Source organism: Nestor notabilis, unplaced genomic scaffold, assembly GCF_000696875.1.
Source record: "Nestor notabilis isolate BGI_N333 unplaced genomic scaffold, ASM69687v1 scaffold1686, whole genome shotgun sequence".
Lineage (NCBI taxonomy): Eukaryota > Metazoa > Chordata > Aves > Psittaciformes > Psittacidae > Nestor > Nestor notabilis.
The window spans coordinates 152,857-173,088 of NW_009931322.1; the positions used below are offsets into that span (position 1 = coordinate 152,857).

A 20,232-nucleotide genomic window follows, 5' to 3' on the forward strand; every position below is an offset into this window, starting at 1 on the left:
CCTTTCCAAATCCCAGCCCTCCTCAAGGGCAAGCACAGCGCACAGTCTGCTGCATCTGACTTCCAAAAGCAGCATGGAATATGTGCAGAGGGGGAAGATGCCCCTGCCTCATCGCTGTTATCACATTACTTGTATAGTATTTACCAACTGTCCTGGCTGTGTCAGTTTAGATTAATCAGATCTGAGCTATCCAGGTCAGAAATAGGGTCATGCAAAAAGGAGAGTTTGTCTTGACAAGAGAAGAAACAAGTGCTCTTCCCTACTATCATCTGAAATAAAACAGCAGCAGTTTTCCAGCAACTTTGTGAAATATCTGTTCAACTGACTACACTCCATCAGTCATGATGACAATCCCAGCATGTATTTTCTTTTTCCTGTTTTCTGTGCAAGAAAGTGACCCAGAGATGTTTTTCCATTCAAGAAACAAATTGGGAAACGTCAGGTTAAAGGCTGAAAAAAGAGCCTGGCTGAGAGCAATTCTTCTTTACTGTTACAATTCTTTCTAATTATTGTTAATATGATTGTATTACCAAATGAAATAGCTCTATTGCTTTACGCAGCAGAAGTCACAGGCCCTGTGATTCATTGGATGCTGTTGCACAGCACTCTGGAGTAGGCTTAAACACACACTTCTCTGTTAATCCTGAATAGACATGTGAACCTGCATGTACAATTTCCTGGGGTGGCCTCAAGCAAATCATCTCACCTGCAGTGAGACAGATGAAACTGTGCCATTAAGGTCTAACCCTGTGCTAATGTAAAGTGGAGGTGAGCAATAGAAATTGCCATGCTGAAGGCTTGTAACTGAGAGTGTTCTCTGGAGCCAGTAACAATCAGCAATACGTGGTCCCAACTCTCTCTATGTACTCCACCACAAAGGGACAGTCCCTGTATATTGACATCCACTTACACAGCAACAGTCAAATTTCTCCATTTAGATATCCCACTTGCATTGTCAGCCACACTCATGGTCTTATCTCCAGGGAACTTCCAAACGCTTCATATTCTGGTTGGAGTGCAAATTCCTACGACATGAAGCAAACACCTCTGGCCCCTGGAGCAGCACTTTTCCCAGAAACCTCCATTGGAAACCCCATGGCATTCTAAAAGACCATGTGGCAGAAATGAACCTTTTCATTCTAAATCCACCTCTACTGCTGTTTAATCATCACAGGAATCACAGAGCAGGCGAGTTAGAAAACAGACACCAGAGGTCAGCTAAGTGGCAAATACTTCTGAGATGCAGATCAAGCACCAAGCCGCTGGCCTCAGCAGGGAACTCGGCTCGTAGGGACTCAATAACCTGGTGCTAACCTCACCACCCCAGTCACCAAACTGAAAAAGGTGCCAAATCTGACCTTTACAGCATCTCCAACTTGTCTTCCATAAAACACGCTCCCCAGCAATGCTGCCATGAGCTCAAGAACACCGACAGGAGCAAAGCTGCTGAGTTCAGTGGAGACCTAAACCCAGCAGAGCAAGCCAGCAAGCCCCTCCACAAGGACAAGCCCACTAACTGGGCAACAAAGACAAAGTGAAAACCCCAGTGCTGAGCCAATGGACAAGCCGCCAGGAAACTTCAAACCTCTCCAAGCATGACAGCCAATGGAAACTGTGACGTGAAGTTCAGAAGAAGGTCACTGCTTCAAAACTTCTTTCTAATGAGAGATTTTGTTGTGTTTCTTCTCTTTTGCAAGCAATCACCAACAGAACCGGAGTACCAGAGAGACACAGAGAAAAAGAATGGAGGTATAAAAGAGATGCAAAAGAAATTCTAAAGTAAAGGCTCAGGCACATGATTTCAGCCTTTGGTACAACACGTGAACCTGCAAAACTCTGCACTGATGGGCAGGGATGTGGTTTAAATGGCTGGCCATGTTCTGCACAGCTGACAACCCACTGGCACCATAAGGTCAGTGGGGTCAGACAGACTCTACAGTAGCACCTAACAAGGTTCTCTCTGAATTTGGAGGCTTTATCTTGCATACTCACATAGTAAGACTTTGACTGAGGTATCCCTGATCTGGTTCATATGTGACACAGGGCAGAGCTGGGATCAAGCCTCACACCTCCCATTCAACCAACTCCAAAACACCAGGCACCTCCTGAAGAGTGAATAAAAAAAGTATGCTTACTTAAAAACTCTGGATATTTAAAATGAAAGCCCTTGACCACCAGAAGAAAAGGAATTACTCGCTTGCAATGGGACTCTGGTCTTCTCCTGTGTCTAACTGGCCTACACCTAAGTATGTCACCACATTGCCTGCAGGTTTTCTATGTAGTGTCATAATAACACAGAGAAATATTACATCCAAGTGGGTGCTGCTCTCCTTCATTAGGACTGGACCACCTTTGTATGAAACAAGGGGAAAAAAAGGAAACAAAAACCCGCTGGGTTTTGTGCCAAAAGCTGTGTGCTCTGCTTTGGCTAAGGCCCACGAGGAGCCCTGCGCAAGCTAAGACAACAGATTTAAGGCATTTTGGATATAGGCTCAGGTTTTTCAGAAGTAAAATAGAACCATGACACCAGTTCAGCCCCAGGTGTTTTCCTCTCTCCTCATGTCGTGTTTCACGGCAGCTTTCCATATTTGAAGGCTATCATACACGGAAACCCATCTCTTACAACAGCCCACAACGTGACTCTCCAGATCAAGACAGCATAAGAACCATGTGGACTTACAGAGACAGAAAAGCAGGTTCAGAGATGATCCAACCAACCAACATGGCTTCACTGTTGGGAGAGCAGTCAGCCTGAAAGTCACTTCTAACCCCACTAGTTGTACATACGTAATCTGCTAACTGGCTGCTAGAGAGTTCTCGCTGGGCTGATTGTAGGTATTTGCCTACAATCTGGTGTGTAGTCCCCAGAGGGTCCATTTCTCACAAGGTGATCACTTGAAGCTTCTCTAAAATAAAGAGCAAAACGTGCCACTACTGAGTGTTTCCAGAAAAATCAATTCCCGGAGGAAACCCAGAAGGAGAGACCAGCAGATGTTCTCTCCCTCACATCCACCAATGTGGAGTCCCCTGATAAAGAATGAAATGACTTGTGGGTAGGAAACAACAAAGGGCAATTAAAATTACATTAAACTTTCTCATGGCATTTCTCTGGAGTTTTCTGCAACACAAATGTCACAAGATTAATTTGTTTACTGCCCACAGATGCAACGACAACCACAATTGCTTCCCAAGGAACATTCAGAACAGCAACACTCCAGGTCTTTCTCTGCCACCGCAGCATTTTTCCACAGCATCTACAAGTGGAGCTGCCATTGCTGAGAACACCATTGCATGGTTCTGAAAGCACAAGGTGCCCTCCCTGAGCTCAGAGATCCAGGACCACTACCAGTAAGCGAGGAGAAAACTCATACTATCTGCCAGAAAGAGACCAAGAGAGACACCACGCAACCATGGGCTACAGTGTGCCCTATACCACTAAAGGCAAACCTCTTCGATTAAATCAGTATTAAACTCATGACTCTATTCCTGACTTTAAAACATTATCAATGAATGGAGAAGAGGGTTAACAAGTTTAGCACACTGCACACTGCAACTACATGACTGTCCTTACAGGCATGCATAAAAACTCACACAAGGGTCTTCACTGAAGCCAATGAGCAACTACTCACCCAAGCAGCTGCCTGTTGCTGCAGAGAAAATGCTTATCACATCACAGCCTGGCCCACTGCGTGTTAAGCACATTCAAGTGAGAAGGCAAGTGATTTGTTCAGGCTGCTTCCATTTCTGGGACATGACTTTGACCTCAGTCATTTGTCTGGGCTGTTCCAGTTAAGCTTCCCTTCTCTGAGTGACTATAAAAGTACTCAGAATAGTAGGAGGAAGATCTCCTCCTGGGCATTGCAGGAGCTTAGGATGTGTCAGATAAATGCATCAAAGAGAAGATTATTCCCGAACGCTAAAAACCCACTGGAAATACATATGACAGCCCTAAGGCAGTCTGACACCAGCATCCCTCAGCTGGGATGCTGTTACACAAACAGCTCATATTTTACAGTGAAAAACTCGCACGCATTATGGCTCTCTGACACTCTTTAATCTTAACACAGCTGTGAGCTTCCTTCAGCAGAGAAACCTTCTGGGTGAATGTGACCTTCGGATAAATCCTTGCATGTTCTCTTTTGGTGGTATTTATTGTTACAGTCAGGCTAATGATTCACTTTGTGAACAGCCCTGGGAGGGACCTTGTTTCCAGCAGCCCCACAGACCTGTAAACGTGTTCCTCCATCACTGTCACACCTGTACTGCAAAAGGGGAAAACAAAGGGTCAACCAAAAAAAAAGGGTATTCTTCTCACACAGAAAGACAGTATTCCTGTTTATAAGATAAATAAGGGAACACCAGAGATTTCTAATGTTGAGACAACTGGCTTCTGGTAGACCCTGTAATAAGTTATTACTGTTTTCTGGGAACACTGGCTACCAGGACATAATGCATTTTCCTCAGCCAAAAGGACAAGTAAGGCGTCACCGTGATTGCAGAACATTCCCATTCAAGGCAGGCAATGGACGCTACAAGGGAAAAGGACACCACCAATACAAGCCTTGAAAACTAAACCATGTGTCTCTCTGCCAGCTTTCAGACATACCATTAATCTTAAGATAAAGCTGGTTTTCTTGCAGTTGACACTCAATGTTACAAAAATTGGTTTTGTTCCTCTTGCACATCAGCAGAGTAAACCTCTCTTGGTTGTTCAACACTTAGCTCACACATTCATTTTGCTGAGCCACCACGAAGCCTGAATTCAGTCCGACCATGCAATTTGACAGGCTCCAAGCTGCCAAGGAAGGGAGGTGTGAAAAACTCCTGGGTAAACTCTTTTACTGGGTCTAACTGGTGAGTGGGTTATTGGGCTATTTTGTGCAATACAGTTCTGTCTAAGAGCTGAACTAGCCCCACACTCCCCACTGACAAAAGATGAATCAAAGAGTTGGTTCATGTCAAACTGGAAGGCTCTCTCACATCTGTATGGAAAGCAGACCTAAGAATTTTATTAGTACCTTAAGCTTGCAAATGAAGGATGCTGCCAGCCTCGAGCCAGCATCTGCAAGAGATTAATTTCATAGAGACTGTTCAAAAAAAATAGCAGTGTTCAGATCTTTAGCAATGTATATCATTCAGGCAACAGGCAAAAATACATATGCTGTATATGTAGGAGTGATAGTCACGTAATATGTTGGTTTATGAGATCAGGCTCTCATCTCTGACTTTCCTGGCTCAAGCTGTTCTTTCAGGCACCTGATGTTTTTAAATGATAAAACTTTTAACACAAAAGCAAGAATAATGACGTGGAATGAGTTCAGGTGCATTTTCGTGCTTCCCCAGAAAGAGCAGTCCATGTCACAAAAGTCACCGTATTGTCTGCAGTAATTCTGTACCTGGATACAGGGACAATACTGACTGTGGAATTCAGCAAGCTGTGTTGGCACAGCCCGCGATGGAAACAGTAGGACAGCACAAGAAACTCCTGTTGCTGATGTTCATTTTGTACCCACTCGACACACAATTCTCCCTCCCTTAGGCTACCAACCCAGCATTCTCATGCTCTCTACACAACCCCAACAATTGCATGACAAAGGGGTATGTCCACATTTAAAAGGCTCTTTAGAGCAACACTCTACTGCTAATTTCTGTAAAGCATTGTAACAAACATTATAACAAACTCTGGAGTCATTCTGAAAGCCAAAGAAACGAGTCCCTGCTCTTGGAAAAGGATGCTACTGGATGTCTATAACATGCAACCTTCTGTTTTCAGACAACATCCAGACTTGGTAGGCTTAGGGGAAAAATAAAGCTTAGTTTGCCCTCAGCCAATATTGGTTCTCAAGTCAATAAATCTTAATATTGACCACAACACAGAAACCAGTAACTGTTTTAATATCTTCTTCTAGGGTTTAATTATAAACGCTGGGGAAATTTGTCAACTCCCCGACTTCCTAGTCATATGGAAAAGCTTTTAAACATTCTGCATAGACGACTGTCAATCAGGCTCATCACAGTTATAGAACTAAAACATACTCTACCAACAGCATGTACACAGTATCTTTAACCTTGGCACGACTTTGAACCCATCTGCTGCAAGGATGATGAAGATAATAAATAGCATCTTTTTATGTCACAAGAGTTATTATTTCCAGTGCCACGGTTAAATTTCCTCTACCCATATAAAATTGTAACTTCCATAGATGGGAGATGCTGACAAAAATCCCTGCGGTATTCCGTAAGTAAAATATGCTCCTGGCCAAGTACTTCATCATTTGGAAAGAAATATGAACAGCACTGAGAGACAAAGAGAAATAAAAGAGACAGGTGAAGGAAATTCTGGGGGCTGCAAGACGGCACACAGTTTGCATGCAGCTGATAAAGAGAACCATGCAGTGTGAATTCCTTGCCTCAAAAACCAGATGGGAATCCTGGCCCGGGATATCGCCTGGCTGCGCCGTAACTCAGGCTATGGCTATGCAATAGATTATGTCAAATCAGGCAGCAGACTAGACACCTTGGGAGAAAGCACAGCTCAGGAGAGAATAACCTGCTGGAGAAGTTTGTTCCCTCATTGCCTCTCTGCCACTGTGTCCTGTGTGATCTTGCCCGGCCGTGCAGAGGACACGTTTCAAAGGTGCCTGCTAACTGCGTTCTTCATCTGCAGGGGATGGATGGACACCAGTTTTAAACAACTGTGTAGAGATGAGACTAACCAGAGAGGCAAACTACCTGCAGGTCAGCACAGGAGAGTTAAAGGAGAGCTGGAATATGAACCAAATACCCCTTCTGAACGGGCTGAAATGCCTGTGTACTGTAGTTCAACTTTGTGCTCCCGGGCATTTTTGAAATCAGATATTCACTGCTTATCACAGAACCAACCAGGTTGGAAAAGACCTTTAAGATCAGGAAGTCCAACCATGGCTCCAGCAGTGCCAAGGCTACCACTAACCCATGACACTGAGGGCCTTGTCTACACGGTGTGTGAACACTTGCAGGGACAGAGATTCCATCACTGTCCTGGAAGTGGCTGCAGTGAAGATCTGGGCCTTCTGTAAAGTGAGGAATCATGATGCAAAAAGTGGGAACTACATATTTCAGCCACTGACAAAACACAGCCTAATTAATGTACAGAATCTGATGCATGTCAGCAACCTCAATGGCAGATAAAGCAGCCACTTGTTTGTGGGATCTGGGTAGTTCTTCTCTGATTACAGAACAACCTTCAACCCCTTCAAGTGATATCTTGGTGATCCTTCTCTACACTGCCAGCAAATATCTTTGCCTTTGGGAATTAGGCCAAGAAGTGTATATTCCTCATGCCATGCAGTCTATAAGCCTTCTTTGAAACAGTTTTCTGTACCCACAGCAAATCTTGACATAATTGAAAGCTTATGTCAGCTTTTGAGGACATCTCTGATCTACGCCATCACCTTGCCATGATGAAAAAAGATCTCTCCAAAGAGTATGGAAAGACTTTCATGAACCACGGGCTAAGAAATCAGCAAACACAGAAGCAGCACGTAGACAGACAAATGAGCAGAACAACAAAAATGGGCTTTCAAACCTCAGCCAAATCCTTGATAGCTGAAAACAGAATATGGGTTTTTTCTTGCATATCAACTCCTCCAGCTCCAAAAGCAAATATTTTCTAGTCCTTGCTTCAATCCATTACTAGTTTTTGGCTTGTTTTACAGTTCTTAATTGCCAGACACATTACCGCTTGGAGTATTAATGAGTTTGTCATCTAACTGGGCCTTGCAGGAGCAAAGAAGATTTAATGCCTTCTTAAAAAGACTAGCAATGCCGCCTTCTGAAAGTCTGAGAAGAATCTGTGCTTTGACAAGAATAAGACAATACGCTTCTTGTGCATGTGAAACCTCTTAAACCCCATCAGAAGGACTTGAGCTTGAGGCCAGGAACCAGGCACTTTCACATTTTAATCTCAAATCTGCTCTTGGCTTCCTGCACAGCAAAGAACTCTTTCTTCATTTCAACAACTTTAAACCAGGGTGCAGTGAGAATTAAATGTTTACACTGCAATTTGAAAATGTAAAGTGCTAAGAAGGAGCACTTAGGAAATGAACTTTGTAAACCTTTTCCTTGCTGCCATGGTATCCACCATCCTCAACAGCCTCTTATTTCATGTACTCAGACTACATAACCTTAAGCACTCACTCTCTGTAAACTACATACCTCACTTGAGAGCTGATGTACAAAAATCAGCTGTCTGAATACCTTAACACTTACGACAGCTTCCTCTGGTCTGATCATAAGAGAAATTACTTGTTATTAATTTTCACATACTGGATTTATTTTAGCTCTTATGTTTCAGGAATATTATGTAAACAGAATGCTAGTTGTAGGAGTACCCAGGAATGCAAGAAAACTTATGGCTCCGACTCCCTTCAGTATTCCCAGCACATTCCCCACCAATTTTAATTTCAGCTGGCTTAAGTGTGGGAGTCAGGGAGAGGTTTAAATGCTCTCATCCTCTGCTTATCATGATGACGAGGTGAAATCACAGCACCTGCTCTCACATACACAGAGCCCTCCATCTGGGTGAAAGTATAACCCTACTGCTCCCTTTGGGTGAGGAAAGGACTCTTTATGGTATGGATCCAGTGGCATTTCAGTTCTACCCCTGCTCCAGGATGGCAGTAGCAATCTCCAGTGTTGAGACCTTACCACGTTAGCATTAAGTTTATGCCTGTTCTGACAAGTCCATCAGAGACAGAGTTAACTATGAGAGCAGAGCCACACAACTTTCTAAGTGGCATCTCAACAGCTTAAAGGGTGAGCGAACCTCACACATACACGCATGCGGCCAGCCTGTGCTGCATACCTTACCCAAGATTAGGCACTGTGATGGCAAATACTTGAGACGGATAAATACATATTCCTGTGTAAGCACAAGTATCTCCACCCATTCCTGCCTTAATTCCCACAAGTCTGCTCTTTGCTTTGGTTGTTGTGATGCCCTAAGGTACAATAATGCTGCTCAGTTGCCAAGAACTGCGACGGGGGGCCCACAAGTTTTTGCTGTCATGCCCCAAGTCCTCATCAGCACTGGCCCTGCTGCTTACAGCTGGGTAGGACCTGTATGCTTGCAGTTAAACAAGGGCTGAGCCTGCTCCTCATCACACTACCAGCCCCTGGTGCTCGACCTGCTCTTGCTCTCGGTGCTTTTACACACGTATCAATACAGCGAGCCCGTACAGAGACAGACAGGAAACGAGCAGATTTAGAATCATGGAATCTCAGACTGGTTTGGTTGGAAGGGACCCCAAAGCTCATCCACTTCCAACCCCCTGCGATGGCAGGGACACATTCCACTAGAGCAGGTTGCTCCAAGCCCCTGTGTCCAACCTGCCCTTGAACACTGCCAGGGATGGGGCAGCCACAGCTTCTCTGGGCACCCTGTGCCAGCACCTCAGCACCCTCACAGGGAAGAGCTTCTGCCTCGGAGCTCATCTCAATCTCCCCTCTGGCAGGTTCAAGCCATTCCCCTTGTCCTACGGCCCCTGATGAAGAGCCTTTATCCCAGATTGCTACTTTATACCACAGACATCTAAAAAGCTGACATAGTGCAAAGTTCCCTGGAGATCTCAAAGACTGGGAACACCCCAGATTTTTTGGATGCCCTGCGAGACTTAGAGAACAACAGCAAAACTGAAGGAAAGGCTTCCAGCCATTAAAAACACCCACAAGAAAGCTTTTGGTTAAATCTAACCCACAGAAAGCCTCCAGAATGGACCCCTCACATGCAGCAAGTCAGCTCCATGAACAACAACAACAGCAGGCTTGATAAGCTGCTTGGAGCTGTCAAAACCTTCCTATGGCAAACTTTCTACAGGAAAGTGTTTTGTGCCGGTCACAGCTCATGTCCTGCTTTGTCTGGTTATCCTGCCAGAAGCATAAATGAACTCATAAGAATAACAGGAGGATTAGGTTAGGCTCATTTTTAAAACGTTTCCCACAAATTCGTCTCATTTGCCTGCTTATAAACACCCTCGTTCATCTTTGCTGTGTGTCTAATTAGGCAGGATATACTGCAGGTGGCTTAAAATAGGAGCTGAAATATAGTAGCTTTGCAGTTATGCATGTTAAAGGAAAGGTAATTAAAATTTCATGCTATGAGATGTAAACTGATCATCTCAGGGGCCTGAAAGGGATTCCTCCACCATCTACAACATGGCACAGTTGGCCAGCTACAGTATGGGTGGGTTTCCTCTTCCTTGCAACACTTATTAGCCTCTGCCCAAGGCACAATGTGAGATCTGATGGGTTGGTTTCTTGAATTATTTATTCATGGCAATAGACACATTACCATCAGCTAAGCATCTCTGGATTGTATTTAAAATCAATACTGCAGTGAAGCTTAAAGCATAAAAAGCTCAAATGAAATTAAAACAAACCAGCAAAGAAAACCCTGCTGTGAACCTGTCTTAGAGGTTAATTATAATGAGATCAAACAGTGGCCTTGGGTTCTGTAGCAGCTGTAGTTAAAATCCTGCGGTACCTGACAGAGACAGAGGGTGGTTTCCTCTGATTATGCTGTCAGCTTCTCTGAACAGCATCTCTCCAAAAAACAGGATTGATTTTTGCAGCTAAAAGGAATACTTCAGTGTCGCAAGTACTTTTGCTTTGCAATGGATCGAGTTGCACCAATTGGCCCGTGGTGCCTGTTAAAACATGTCCACAAGGGAGGATATCACTCTGCTCTTCTACCAGTTCCTCACCACATCTGCTCCTCCTTGGAAAAACCACATCTTGTATTACATGACTGAAACATCAGGTGTGTGAAATTACTATTATTATTAATGTGAAATAATTATTACTCTATGCAACAGGGATGCACTTGTCTTTTGCCATGATAGTCCTAGGGCACACTCACGCTTATTGTGGAATAGTGGCATCTTAAGATTACAGCTTGAATAAAGCTATTTGAGATGGGGAACTCTATATTTGAGAAGTTATGCCTAGGGCATGTTTAAAAGCCTATCAGATAAGCTTTGAAAAATGGGAGGGACAGCAGATCTAGCAGTGCAGGCTTTTCCTACAAACTTCTTACAGTCAAGAACCACAAGTAAACTGAAGTTAGTTAACTCAGTTGCCTATGACCAGACAAATTAAGTCTTCTGCCTTGAAAAGCTACCCCTTAGATTTCTCCTTGGAAAAACATGGCAAGCAGACAGGATCTAGGAGCCCTGATCTGAATGAGTTTTGTTTTGCCCAGCCCAGTAAAGAATGGACCCACTGTCTCTGAACCAGCTGAAGCTTTCTTGTCTGTGGCACAGCAAGGCTAACCAAGGATTACCAACTGATGTGAGACATTAGTGTAATAAACCTGCATGGCAGAAGAACAGTCACAACGATGAAAACCTGTCACTCAAATATAGCAAAATTCCCACTGACTTCAATGAATGAGGATCTTATCCCATGACTCCAAGGCATGGTAGAAAACCAAACAAAACCACCCAAGCAAACCTCTGTTAAAGGTAATTCAGAAACAACAAGTTCTGAGAACGCAGTCATATATCGACAAATGAGAAGGACATTTCTGTTCAATCTCTCTCCCTCTCCCCACTTCCCCACAGTTCCTACCATTCTTCAGCATCATTTTTGACCTTACATTTTCACATGCAGACTCTCACAGCTGTCAGACACTGGGCAATGAGGAAGACACTATTAGGTTATGAAACACCTGACTTGAATTTCATTGAGCCAGGTAATAAACCAGAAAGAAGCAGGCTTTTGTAGTAAGTCTCTATATACCTGAGTTCATTCCTGCAGAGGAGAGAAAAGAAGCCTTGTATTGCACTTGCAACCAGTAGGAAACAACATCTCATTCAGTGTAAAAGGACAGCGTCAGGTAGGGTTGTGATCGTGTAATTACATAAGCAAAACAAACACATTTCAGACATGCCACCCTTTGAAGGAAAGGAAACTTCCCTGGGTTCTGATCACACAGTAGTATGGCTGCTTCATCTGGTTTTCCTACTAAAAAAATCTCTCTTTGTTAAAAGAATAAAATCATTAACTTTCCACATTGGGAAGCACAAAGTGGGTCATCAGGGAAGCATGTGCTTCCCGGCTGGAAGCAAGCCACGGATGGTCCCAGGTGAATGGTGTCTGTCCAACACCCCTGTCTTGTCAGAGTTTGGAGCCCTCTCCACCCTCATCCCCCCCATTCGCAATACCTCAACAGGAAAGGAGACATCTGTGAATCCTCTGGCACTGCTTCAGTGTTTTACAGCTGTAATAACCACTGATACAAAGAGAAGAATGTTTTCTAGCCCCAAATTCCTGAGGTACTTTTCTAAAGAGACACAAGTGGATGGGGCTTAGTTACATGAAAAATACCCCACCAGGGCCAGGGGTGTGGGAGAAGATGAAGAGGAATCCTGATCCGCAGATAATTGAGCTCAGCTTGGCTTCAGATTTATCTTTTCTGACCACTCAACCTATTTGTCCAATTCCAAACTTCTAATCCTTAAATCTAAACAGTATTTTTTTCTGGCAGCTTGCACCCACTCTTGGCTACATCAGATGAAAAATACTTCAAGGACGAGGCTTAACACAGTGGTGAGCTATAGACATATATTACATAAGTCTATAGTCTTATATGTGGCATTTCTGCAGTACATCTTACCATCAGCACACAGGTAGCAAAGCTTGTTGCTAGAAATCCCAACGTGTGTTTTGTTGCTAGAAAGCCCAAAGTGTGTTAGACACTACAAAGTCCGTTTTCTCCCATTTGATAGCACTACCAGCCATCAGAAGTGTTCAGTCATGGTGCCTCTTACCTGTAGGGCAGTGAGTTCATCATGGCAATACACAAGACAGCACAGGCTGATATTTAGAAGTGGTTTGGGGAATGATGTTGACTCTTATAGGGGCATAAAGTAAAGGCAGCAGGCAGGAGAACGTGTTCCCAAGCACCAGTGCTCTTGTAAGGGTTGGGAACACTGGCTCTATGCATTTAGGCTTAGTGCTTTGTGTGTTTCTCCAATGCAGATCTGCAAAGGATCGCCTTGTATAAGTAGAATGGTATAAACCAGCAAAATTCTGTACTGAAAGTCTGAATTATTAAGCCCTTAATACAAGCAACTAAAGCTCCAATGGTAACTTCAAATGGATGGAAGACTTAAAGATGCTGAACAGAGCAGACTGGAAAGCGGAGCTCCCAGCTCATAGGAAACTCAAGTCCTGCTACAGATTTGCTTAAAAAAATAGAATTATTATGTCATATATGTTTAAATTCCATTCTAACCAGAAGCTCCCTGGGTCGGACAGCTGCTCAGTGACAATTTGCCCAAGAAGCTGAGTAAATTGTTTCATCCTGAGCTCCTCTCTGTTGTGGTTACACTGCTGCTAGTACTCAGACTCAGGGCCAGCTTCTGGCAGGCGGTCTGACATGTGCAAGAACATCCCTACCTTAGCACACGGGTGAATGGGAGCAACAGCCTCTGCTCTGTGCCAGGGCTGCAAGAGGACAAGCCACCGGTCTGTGCCACCAGTCCTGTCCTCGAGCCACCACCACTGGCTTGTCTGGAAGTGAGTGGAAACACATTGGTGCAGGAGTTGGGACAGGAATGACCCTGGTGAGCACTGAGAGCTACAGCCACCCTTGGTTACACCGCAGATGAGCCCTGAAGCAGCACAGGCCACTGCTGTGCCCATAGGCACAGCCAGGACCAGAAACCCTTATTTCTTTTATTGCTTGTTTTGCAATACGCACCCTTGGCAGCAAACAGAGGGCTCCAGAGATCCCAGTTCCACCACTTGAAACCGGCTTTTCTGAAGTCCTTCAGCCTACATTTCTTTTGCACCATCCTGCTGAGCAAACACAGGGGTATAACCACATGAATTTACAGCTGTAGGACATCATTGTTAACAGGGAAGAAACACCCTTTAAACCTTCTGCTTCAAAGCCACAAACCCTTGGTCCCCATCTTTTAAATAGAGCTTGTCATTAACTTAGCAATGCTATGGCTCACATGCTGTCTGCATCCATTCATGGCATATCTGTCAAACAGGGAGCTGACGGACTCAATCAACATTGCAATTTATGCTCCAACTTTAAACAAGAATATTTTCACTGGTTAAGCAGAATTTTTTAGGACTGCAGCAGTGAACTGCATAAAGTTACCTGGTTAATGGACAGAAACTCAATAACTGATTAATCGAGAGCTGAGGTAGAGTAAAGTCAGCACAGTCACAAGGAACATTAAAGACAAGAATTGCAATAAAGTAGATTTGCAATTCCTGAATGTATTTGATTCACAGATTCAAACAAATGAGGCTATTACTATGTTAATTACTGCTTGCTATAGAATGCCAAATCAGACTAAATTCAAGTGTTTGAGCAAAAACATACCTCTTAGGACAATTAGAAAAGAGTGACTTAAGTATGTATGTTGTAAGTATGTATGCATGTATGTAACTTAAATAAGTATGCTGTTGCTGTTAAAAACATAATAATAGCAGCAATAACACAAATATGATAATAGGAAGAGTAATAATAAAAAGACTTGTCTCGAGAGTTAGAAGCACGGATTTTCCCATCGCAAATATGGAAGTCTTACTGCATGGTAAAAGCAAGACACTGAATGTTTTTCCAGAGCTATGGCTGCAGTGAGAGTTAGATTTAAGTTAGACTTGAGCAATGTCTAACTACTCATTTATGAACTCAGCTACTGTGTAGGTGTATTAGAGGTGGGTGATATATTGATACCATATTGATGTCACATTCCAAAGCTGTCGGTGATACCAAACTATTAAAACCCCCAAAAAAAACTACTAGAAAGCCACAGATGCTAATGAAGACAGGTTCTAAAAGCGTTAGTTAGTTCCATGCTTTCCTTTATGGTGTCCCCTTCAGCCCAATTTCAGCACTGCTGTCAGTCCCTGCACCCCTGTTTGGGGCTGCTTGTTCCTGTTGCCTTCCAAGGAGGCTCCTGAGAGGCATCGGGCATGGATGGGGGCACACTAGAGACCTGTCTCCCACACCACGTTGCTCCCTGACCTCACCGGGGCTGGAGTCACCTCCAAGCTCCTGCTCCAAAGATACACAATAAGATCAGCCATGGGGTAGGGCTTGGGGAGCACAGAAAGTCGTCTTCTCCTTCCTCAAGTCCTCTAAACTCCCCAAACCCTCATCTAAGAGCTTACATAGTACCATAATATTTCTTGATAATGTGATAGAGCTTTTTCTGGTAACAGCAGCATGAGAAATTCACATCTTATCAAGTATTTTTAGTACTGCTTATACTGAACGGCAGCTTCAGGAGTCTGAATGCAAGCTTCATTGCATACATGGTCAGAGCACCCCCTCTAAAAGCCTGCTGCTGAGTAACCTTGGTAACTTTCTTGGCAAGGACCAATCCACGATGGTTAGCATATTAAAATCTCTATAAATAGACAAGTGGCAATGACTGTCACTGCTAATCTCTTCTTCACCCAAACTTCACCGAAATATCCTGGAAATTCAAAACTGTGCCCCTGCTTAATGCACTTGCCTCCATATAGTTGAACCCTAAGGGTTATTTTTAGAGCGTTATTCATGAGTACTGAACAACTAGCAATGCATTAAAGACAAACCAAAAATATCAGCTCAAAACTAAACAAAACAAACCACAATTAAAAGCCCATAAAACGTGTCTAGTTACAAAACAAAGAATTAAAAGAGTGGTAGAAAATGAGATGCTAAAATTGTTAGTTTGCAGTCAGGACTATTCCAAAACAGTTTCTCGATTGCTTTCTTCTACCATGTGCTTTGCAGAGAAACACATCACCAAAGTCACAATGTCAAAAAGAAGGGTTAAGGGCAAGGTGCACAGCTATTTCTCCTAAGGTGTCACAGTTCTATCAAGGTCAAGCTCAGGAGTTAACTGTTTTTCACCTCACAACCATGCAGCTATATCTTTACTCTTTCAAAACATTAACCGCATCCTTTTCACCCAACAATCTTGCTGTATGTGTTTTTTGGATGGGTAACAAAAAGAGAAACTGCAGTTGTAAAAAGAAGGAGACTTAAAACGGATCGGAGACCTCTTCACAAAAAACTCCTCAGTAGCACAGAGACAGACAAAGGTTTGCAATGCACTGGTCACTGCCTTTTTTGGTGTTTGGAGAAAACACACCCTGATTCATGATGTTCCTGACTGAGAATTCTTATTAACAGCAGGTCACTACCAGAGCAGCATAATGAAAATGAGGCAATGTTGAGAATACAGGCAAGAATGACCAAGAAAGGTTAACTCTTGAGAATGCACTATTTCAAATGGCAATGCTATTTCCATTTGAAGCTATTCAAAGAGGAGATGAATAATAAAACGAAAGAACCTGACCATACCATTGTGCCTCATCACTTCTATTACCGCTAGGAGCTTGTCCATAGTTAGTAAAGCAGGATTGGGAAACCACTTAGTTACACCCAGCCTGAAATGAGAAAACATTGAGTAAAGATGCTTTTCTGAAAGACCCCAGTAAAAAGCTGTAAATATCAGTTTAAATATCTCTCAGTGGTCATTCAAACTTTCTGCAAAGCTACATCACCAGCAATGAGTTCTCTGACAAAAAATACACAAAAAATGCAAATCTCTTAAGCACACATATTTATACTCATATACACAAATGCACGTGTGTTTATACAGGCAAAGATTTATGTTAGAAAGGTTCCCAGAACTTTCTTTGAATGCGTGTCCCATAATCATGACCCCCTTGTGGGAATTTCCTAGTATGAAAAATGGCCATGGTCATTGGATGAATTGCTTGCTCCAACTTTTGTCGCTTTCTGACAAGAAGCACCATTGTACTAAACACCATTATTTAGTTTTCATTTATATTTTATCTTTGATTCCTGTACTGGAATCTAGCCTAACGGCTAGCAACATCTACATGGAAGCAAACCAACAGCTACTTCAGACAGAATATGATGGTCATTTCAACATAAAGTTTCCTTAGGGAAAAACAGACTTTTCTACAAAAGGACATAATCAAATTAAATATTTGCTTGATTTCATTGTCTTTCCAGGACAAATAGAAGACATCATTCTTAAGGAACAGAAATGCTCCATGCAAGCATGTAGAGATCATTTTTTTTTTGGCTGCTGGAGCCAAAATATAAATCATTTTCCACTGTGGTGTCAAGAAGTGTACTGCACTAAATTAATCACTAGCTACTTTTAAAAAGGGACAAAAACTCCACTGCAAAATGAAACAAATCTCTCTGTGCCTGTTTTCCATTTGCATTGTCATCACTTACCTTGAGAGGACGATGGAAGTGAGATGGGAATGTTGCTGAAATGCATTCAACAGACCCTCTGTGTGTGTGTTAGCATCTCTAGCGCTCTCTGCTGTGCCTCCAGCCATTGGAAAAGATAAAGTATTACAACCTGCACACAATATAATCTTCACTCTTTGCCAGGCTGCTAGCATAGGGATACACTATAGTAAACTAAACGTAGAAGCACAGAGACTACAAGCCAAGCTGTGTGTCGTCTTCTAGCATTTCCTGATCCCAGACATATTCTGCTGAGCTAGATAAAAGTCTTTCTGTCTCATTATAAAAGAAGAGGAAAGGCAATTCATAAGGGAAATGGAGTCATTTTAGAAAGCTTTTCCTAATAAGCCCAACAGTTCAACAGATGTGCACAAGTGGGGAAAGCTGGGAGCGCAGAGATCAGGCAGCTCCGTACAACTGAGACTTGGCTTTGCTTTTATCTTTTTATGTCAGGCAATCAGAAGAAAAGCCAATTCTATTTACTGAGTGAGGGGCAAACAAACTCGTGCCCATTAAAGAACAGAAATGATGCCTCTGTGGTTTAGACTGGAAGCATTTGAAAGATAAAAACCTTAAATAACTTGCTCAGACAAGGCTTCTAGATCCTCGTCTGTCTTCCTTTTGCTCCCAGGGCAGGATGGGCACGCACTGAACTTTCTGTTAACTCTCTCCTTGCAAATTCCCAGCTCGCAAACTGCACCATCCAAGAGGCACTGGTAATATTTAATATCCCTGCTTTAAAGAAGTCATCTTTAAAATGCTTCTGGGAAGACACACTTCCCTGGACCACAAACAACAGCAACTAACATCAGCCTCAACTTCACAGCTGACTTTGAAATGACTTGAAGCCTCTTCCTCTTGTCTCCTCAGTCTCCAAAAGTACTTTTTCTCTAGGTGATCACAAGCCTGCCTGCCCTTCTCGCTGCTGACTGCTCAGGTCTTTATTAGCTCAGGGTCATCTTCTCCTGATTCCTGGCTCAGAAAGGCTCATCATAATGTAACTCTAGGCCTCTATATTAATTCACAGCAAAAGCAGCTCAAAACATGTGCTCAAACACTACTGAAATGGGGCCAGCTGTGTGGTTTTGCTCCTCGCACAGTAACTCACCATCTCCTTCCACAGCAAGCCACACTTACCGGTAAAATGTGGTATAATCCACGGTTGAATGACAGCTCTGGAACTCCCATGCTTTGAGTTTCTGGCATTCCCGATGGGCTCGGAGTTTCACCCTGACTGTCCCATGGCAGAGCTCGGGCAGAGGTTTTCTCTGCGGGCGGCTGCAGAACTCGTTGGACTCCACACGCCAAGACTCAGCAAAGTCATCCACATCAAACTTAAAGTTCCCGTCCCCCCCGATCAGGTCATCTCGCTTGTGCCCGTTGTAGTTGCCACACAGCCCACAGAGTTTGCCCTTCAGATGAGGCGCAGCCATGACTTCCACAAAGCTGTCTCCATCCCATGAGATTTCCAAGCCTAATAAAGAGATGAGACAAAAAAACATGCACACACACACAAAAAAAAAGGAAAATAAGAAACTGGGGATAACAAACTGTGCCTTGTGTTTGTGAAACAGTGTTCATGGGAACCTAAACAAAGACATTGGCTTCATTCAGATAATGTTGTTAGGTTTCTATATACCTCCCAGTAAGTGCCTCTGGCAACTGTAGTGTTTCTTAAATCACATTCAATTACAATACAATCATGCCTGCCTCTGTTTATTTTTGTTCCTTCGTGCTAATGAGTGGGGTTATCCTAAAAAATCTGGAGCCAAGGCAGAACTCCTCTCAACATGGAAAGAGGGCTCTTGGAAAATTCTGCAAATGGAATTTACTAGGGCAAATTTCTACCTGATTTAACAGGAGGCCCTGGAATTTCAGCCATTGTCACCTATGGCACAGGATGCAGACAGAAAAAGGTGTCTGTGACCCATGAGACCCCACCAGTGACCAGCTTATGGAAAACACCCTTTTCTTGCCTGCAAAGCTGCCACTGATTGCTCATTTGAGTGAATATAGAATCATAGAACGGTTAGGGTTACCTTATTCAGTGTGGGTGAAGAGAGTTGAAAAGCATTATGTCAGAGGGTAAAACCGTAGTAAGAAGACATTCTGAACTCAGTTCAAACTGATTATTCAAAAGGCGTTAATTACCAACCTTTTGAAGCTGTCTTCCTAAGTCAGCAACACTAAGGAATGATGGTAAATCTCTAACCTTCACCTAGTGGGTGAGATGTGAGTGCTCGCTAAAGTCTGTTTTACAGGAGGCTTTTGCACTTCTAGCACCTCAAAAATTGCTTCTGCAGGTGAAATACATTTTATCTGTCTGTCCCCATCTAAAAGCTAGGTGTCTAGATCAAGTCAGCTGTCTCTCTCTTTGATGGAGAGAAATAGGCAGCTCAGGGTCACAACATGGGTGTCTAATGCAGATGGAATAAACTAACTTCTGAATGCCTCTCTGTTTCCAGTGATAGTTTAGAAAGCCCAGAGATGAGGTGAAAGCTAAACTTCTAGTATTTACCTGGGTGACTGTCAATTCAATGAATTCCATCCTTTGAGAAGTAAATACGTATCTCATAAGGGAAAGCAATTTTGGTATCGTATGGAATCAAAACAACATCAAGAATCGCTGCTGCTTAACTTCTACCCAAACCAGCCTTTCTTTTAATTATTTCCAATGTCTGCTGAATGCTACTTCACATCTCTGCAGTAACGCTGCACCTGAAGATAACAAATCATTTTGCTGTTAATTTATCCCCATAAAGTACCTGTGCACAGTGGTTAGTTAAGGATAAACACAAGAATCTGCTTTTAAAGAGGATAATCCAGATTTTACCCTCTTCTCCCTGCCTGGCCAAGAATACCAAACAGCATCACTCTGTGGTGCAGGACCAGGGCTTTGCTCCAGCTTTCTACATTTGCTGTGTGGGTTGGCTTAGCACCAC

The 20,232-nt window shown here is 43.2% G+C and overlaps 1 protein-coding gene across 1 annotated transcript in view; it reads right to left on the minus strand.

The window, feature by feature from the left end:
- Positions 1-20,232, minus strand: part of BMPER (BMP binding endothelial regulator) — a gene marked incomplete at its 5' end in the record, with an annotated part of 69,997 nt that overhangs the window by 23,963 nt on the left and 25,802 nt on the right. Inside the window, one exon of the mRNA XM_010015828.1 lies at positions 18,428-18,764. Coding sequence (XP_010014130.1) covers positions 18,428-18,764 — 337 coding nt within the window. The remainder of the gene's footprint in view (positions 1-18,427; positions 18,765-20,232) is intronic.